Source organism: Apostichopus japonicus, chromosome 10 (assembly GCF_037975245.1).
Source record: "Apostichopus japonicus isolate 1M-3 chromosome 10, ASM3797524v1, whole genome shotgun sequence".
Classification (NCBI taxonomy): domain Eukaryota; kingdom Metazoa; phylum Echinodermata; class Holothuroidea; order Aspidochirotida; family Stichopodidae; genus Apostichopus; species Apostichopus japonicus.
Genome location: NC_092570.1, coordinates 1,808,704 through 1,815,000, shown reverse-complemented (window position 1 = coordinate 1,815,000; position 6,297 = coordinate 1,808,704). Strand labels below are relative to the sequence as shown.

At 36.0% G+C, this 6,297-nt stretch overlaps 1 protein-coding gene across 3 annotated transcripts in view; it reads left to right on the top strand.

Moving 5' to 3' along the window:
* The window catches only part of LOC139975059 (uncharacterized protein C5orf34 homolog), a 28,934-nt gene extending 25,857 nt beyond the window's left edge, over positions 1–3,077 (top strand). For all 3 annotated transcript variants that reach the window (XM_071982675.1, XM_071982674.1, XM_071982673.1), the window contains exon 10: positions 1–3,077. This exon is cut by the window's left edge and continues 28 nt beyond it. In XM_071982675.1, coding sequence (XP_071838776.1) covers positions 1–115 — 115 coding nt within the window. In that variant the 3' untranslated portion in view covers positions 116–3,077.
* Positions 3,078–6,297: the final 3,220 nt, after the last annotated feature.

The following is a 6,297-nucleotide window of genomic DNA, read 5'->3' as shown; positions in this document are numbered from 1 at the left end:
ATCGCCACAAGACGCTGTACCATTGGACGGTATATCGAACACCGAATTAAAGCAAGTGTTAGAACGAACTTCCGCGAAGATTAAAGATATTGAAAATGTCCTAACAAATACATGATTTGATAAAAACAAATATACAGAGTCGAAGGGTGTGCCTAGGGCAGGAACGGAGGAGGGAGGGCTGGGGGAGATGAGAACAGGTATGAGAGGAGGGGAAGAGGAGTGGGGTAGGGGTTATTTTGATTATAATTTTGTTAGCCTCTGAAGAAGACCCTGCTAGGATCGAAACGTCAGGTCCTCTGACTTTTACATAATCAACATGAGAATGCAATATTATTTATCTCATTTTTCCTATGAATGACCTATAAACCCAGGGGTATATCCTCCCCCACCCCCTCGTTAGGAATGATCCTGACGTCAGTGGTTCGAATCCTAATCTTTCCCCCCCCCCCCAAATCTCCCGACACAAAAATACAATTTTTTTAATTGCTTATAATTTCCATCTATTTGATTTCTTTTGGTTGAATTATTTTCGCTGTAATAATATTTCACGTGATGCCGTCAACAGAAATTCGCTTAGTATATGATGTCTCTTTTTTGTACGATCGCTCTTTCCCAACTTTTTTTAATAACAATATTTCAGAGATTAAATCCCTTTCCGGTTCAAGGCTGTGAACTTGAATATCTCCGACATGGATCTAGCCGTTTCCTTTTCCTCTAAAGAGAGATTTGTTTATCTATAACATCTGTTTCGTGCAATGTAAAGATGAGAGGGTGGGGGTTGGGGGGGGGGACATGTCATGAACCAGCTTCGATATTTTCGTTGAACAAATATCGGAATGCAGGTACCTTGTTTGCAGTTGCAACATTCTATTTATAAATATGTACATTTATGTACTATTTGTACTGGATTTTTTTTATAAACTTGAAATTGACAACAAAAAAAAGAAAGTTTGTTGCAAAGTGATAAAATACTTAAGTCAACTATATATAATAATTGGTTTGAACATTTCTTTCCCGAAATTTTCAAAATTAATAAGATTAGATAATTTCACAACATTATGCAGACACTTTGTTGGATTGTTGACTTTATGTATAAGTGAATGAGTCATATTTTTGCTGCCAAAAAATAATAATAACTTGCTGATATTGATAAATAATCAGTTTTATCTTGTTATTAAAGGATAAATTGTTGACTAATTAACTCGAGGGAGCCAGGTTTCCTTTGTTACAAATTGTTGACATATTATGTGACTCATTGTTTTTGCAGAAGGTTGCTACATTATTTAATTGGACATTGTCATAGTTCAACGGTACATTAACATTTAGATTCGACTAGTGAACATCCTGTCCCCCTCCCTCCCCTCCCCCATAATTAGCATCACACACTCTAATTTACTTCGATTGAAAATTTCAATCTAAATATAATATACAATAAAGTACAATATAACATATATGTACTTTATTGTGTGTTTTAATCGTTACGATGATTTTGCAGGTCTCCCTGTCACTGACCTCTCAAAACTGGTTAATCTTGTTCAAAGACCAACAAAACACCCCACCACAAAATTTAAAACTCTAATAAACTCATACCGTTTCATCTTATATAGTTACGAAGCTAGCAAGAAAATATCCCAATATGACGCATTTAACCAATCTGGTTAAAAACTTATTCAGGCTAATTTGACTGACAAACTATTAGATTAAATATGAGAGCAATATCGTTAGATTGCACTTCAATCTGCCACTAGGTACAGTTTAATCAATGTTTACATTTGATGTACTAAAAAACCAAACTTCAGAATCATCCAATATATATGTCATTTGTTTTTAAATTTCTAATGGCTCATATCTGTGTATACCGCAATATGTGATGTAAGTTGTAGTTGCGGAACTGCGACACGGTTCATTTCCAATTCTTCTTCAAATCACAATCCAACTCTCAGCATGTCACGTGAGTTCTCCAAGCATATATGGATAACATCAATGTAATTCATAATCACTCCAATCTCTCAAAGTGAACATTTTAATCAAGCTGCCGGCGGAAGTCCTTTAATAAAAATAATTCCAAAATGTTGTGACAACGCGCGCGTGACCGCTGCTTAATACCACCTATAAGTTACAACTAGAATTTATACAAAATTTGAAGAAGAGCTAGTTTAAAAAAAAAAATTAAAATAAAAAATTGAATAATATGTCGTTTATGTCTGAAAACTGACAGCCATTTTGGTCTATAAGAAAGGCGTATAATATTTACCATCTTGTCCGGTTTTCGTGGAAGTAGTTTCCTTTTCCTTGCGTCATTGCATTATATCACAGCAGGCCGTTTTTCTGGAGCGTGATTATTGTGAGAGGGTTAAAGCAAGTAATGAATAGCTGGTAACGTAGCCGGAATTTCAGCACATGCATATTCATTAACCCTAAACCGTTCTCTCTCAAAGCATGTTGGCTGGCGCAACCTCCTCTCCAAGCGACCTCTCGCCAACAACGTCACTAATACATTAATCTTTCCATAAATCATATCTATATGCAGGGATTTTGTCCCTTCTGTTTGTGTGTACATTTAGCGTAAGATGCACTATGTATACCAGTTAACCAGTAACAATCCTCATTAGGTCGTCTTTCGACAAGTAGGTACTTTTACTATTGATCCTATGTTGCGTTGTTAATACGATATTTCATATATATAGTAACCGTTTAACACCATCAAAGAAAGTTGCAAAATGTCAGCCTTCCTTCAACGGGATCCGAACCCGAGTGACCCCCTGCTCTCCAGACCCCCCCCCCACCCCTATGCACCTACTGGGCTAAACGCTGATCTTACTCTGTATTAGCTCGACACCGGTAAAGAATGCCGAAATGTCATTTGTCATATAAAGACAGATCTTTGACGATTATTGCCACATTTCCACACATACACAAACAAAAATGTATGTCTGTTATATATTTTTGTAAAAACTAACATTTTAATCTTGATATTTGAGCGAAATAGATGAGGAAAAGAAGTGATCGTAAATATTTATGAAAAGTCTCAGGCATAGACGTTCGGGAAATCACGCCAAAAACAAAGCCGGCGTTATTATTATTATTATTTATTATTATACAAAATTTCTATAGCGCCTTATCCAATCAGAAATTGCTCTAAGGCGCTTTACAGTAAAATACAAACAAACATGATATACAAATATATAAATCGATAATGTAAGGTATAAAAAGGGTAGAAAATTTGTTAAATACCAACTGACAATAAATTGTATAAAAACTGCAAATGTAAAAGCGAAAATGATACAAACAAATTCTTAAAATTTAAAATATATATAAATCTGACAACAATTTTTGCGTTAATCTCATACAGACTCGTCGTAAATTATCCTGACGAATTACTAGACTGAAACAAGAAAAGAGTGGGAAGAATTTTGACAGAATGTGTCTATTTAATTTCTAGTTTCGGAAGTTTAGTTTACATCTCCCAAAGTGTCAGCTCAACTCGAGAGCTGAATTCAACAATTCCCTTTGCGAGTGTCAAACGTTTCAGACTGCTCTGTAAATGTAGTTGTGGTTTTTTACAAAAGTTCACTTTTTTCCATTTAAATTATAAAATACAAATTGCATTATGAGTGAAATAATGACGATGTGCGTTTATGTTTTTTGGGGCTAGTTTTGTTATCTAAATATAGTGTTGTGCAGTTGAAGAATGACGTTATAAGCAGAATTTTAATTTTCATTGTTCATATTTTATAGTCCGAGAAAAAAAGAAGAAGAAGAAACATTTTAGTGTTAGTAATGTTTCTACTGGTTGTATTTCTGGTTGTATTTTAAAACTACTTAAGGTTGATGAAATGACTCTTTAGCCAACCGAGACTTGTGAATTAAAAGTGGCTCAGACGCAACGCCAAAGTAGTAAAACAAGAGTTTAATAGCATCGAGGACTTTGTTTTAAGAACATTCCCCCGACTGAACGGTTTTCCCCGACTGCCGATGAAGTTGTGCCTTTCCTCCGCACAGTGCGTTATATACTCCATTGTACGTATTAGTTAACCCTTATTGTGGTGACACCAACCTAGTCTTATAGTTCCCGCAATTGCAATGTTACATAAATAGACTACTATAAACTATATGGTTTGGTCAATTGCAAAAGGCTATTTTTGAACCTTGATATTAAAGTGATTGAATAGTTTGTTAAGATGGCCCCGCTACAGGGTACCCCAGATGTGGCGTATAAATTGAAACTGACTCGACTCCATAGAAAATCATGATTTTCTCACGTTTTTGTGCCATTAAATCCATCCCATGTAATGTTTTAAAAAAGGGGTCAAATTATGATCGCAGAAAGAACATAAAAGGGAGCAGCCTAATAAGTTTGCCACCAATTGTGGTGACCTTCACAGTTGACCTAGTTATGCAGTATTTACACGTCGATGTGATCGTGATATGATGGTCGTGGCTTAATGGTGAACTCGTGTGCGGGGGATATATAGTAACACGCCCTTATCTCCTCAATACTATATACAAGGCACCTACAGTGTAAATACTATCAGCTGATGAAATTAAGCTAGAATTCATATCCTGTCCAGACTATTTACGTTAACCTTGACAATTTTGTGAATTTATTACGCGCCGTCCTTTATCACGTGATGCTTTCCAGGGAAGATTTAAATTAAATCCAACATGTTTTTATTATGTTATCATTTATTGTTAGCATTTATTGTGCAGGCTTTGTCTCCACTAAGATATCTAATATTTGAAGGCTAAATCGGTCAAATCGCTGGACTTCCAAGTTTGGTACACCGGATATTAAATCTCACAAACGATGTTTTAATATTGAAAGGAAAAACATTGATTTTGAGATTTCCATGAAAATGGTGTCCGGTGTTTTCGTCTTCTCAGAATCGTTAATGAAAAGTACATACTTATGAATTTGAGACGGTCCTGAAGAGTTGAACCCCTCCGCACTCCCGACCCCTAACACCCCCTCCCCCAAACACCTCCACTTCGCCGAAGCAAACATTAAGGTTATTCTTTTGAAGATAACAATAGCCTAAGTATTATCACGTGGACTGACGTAATCATCAGCGCATTCGTTTGACTTTAAAGCAGCTTTCCTGAAAGTTTTCACAATTCCCAAGAAGTTAAAGTTGCATAGATCATTAAAACAAAAACATGAAAACTAAGATGTAACATCCAGAGCCGGACAGGGGCATAAATTTCGATGATTGTTCCATCGATCCAATCTAGGGTGCTATGGCTATAAAACAAATACCGAATTTGGCGCCTGCGACGAAACTGGATTCTTTAGCGAACCAAGAGGACTCCATTGGCAGCTCAACCTGGCGACGGATTCAAAGTCTCGGACCCAACCGGTGCTCCGTTTTCGAACCGGAAACTTTACCGGCATACCGGACAATCCTAGCATCCTAGAAACATCGTGCTTTACTGGCCTACCCCGGACAATCCTATAGCTTCCTAGATACATCATGTGTATATATATATATATATATATATATATATATATATACTCATGATATGTACCTTAGGTCGACAGTTTATGGTAAAAAAGTGTACCTTAGGTCGACCTATTGTTTTCACTACCATTTTAAGAAACTTTTTTATTGTCGCAAATAGCTTTATAATGTTCTCCGTCCTCTAAAACGTTCATTTACAAGGTTTGGTTAGGGTCGGTTCAGGGTTAGGGTTAGAAAAAAGGGTTAGGGTTAGATTGAATTTAGTGTGTAAGTCAATGTAACTGTCGACCTAAGGTATGATCCATAGTTATATATATATATATATATATATATATATATATATATATGTACATACAGAGGATGTGTTATGCAATTAACCTTACTATATATGAACTCAATCAAGTTGCGGAATTCTACCTAGAATGATCAATCTATTTCTCTAACTCATTCTGTTTTTGTTATTTCTTGTCCTTGTTATTTGAGACCACCACTATTTGCATAATAGGCTGAGAGGCCTTTCCTTTGCTCAGACCATGGAGCTATGCTCAGACAGTTGTCTGTAATGCTTGCCAATATTCACACCAGTAATTTCTTATTTATTCTGACAAGTTGAAACTGAATGAACAGAGTTTCCATTCTTAAAGGACACATGTCTGCGCTTAAAGCGACATTCACGTCACGACAAAAATGTTGACTTGTCTATAAATTAGTATTGTACTCAAACTTGGTTGTAACGTATACAGTGCTATGTATAGGGCCATTGGTTTTCTACTGGTCTTTCAGGCTCCAAATATGTTTCAACGATTATGTCAAAATCTCAATTTTTCAACTTTCACGT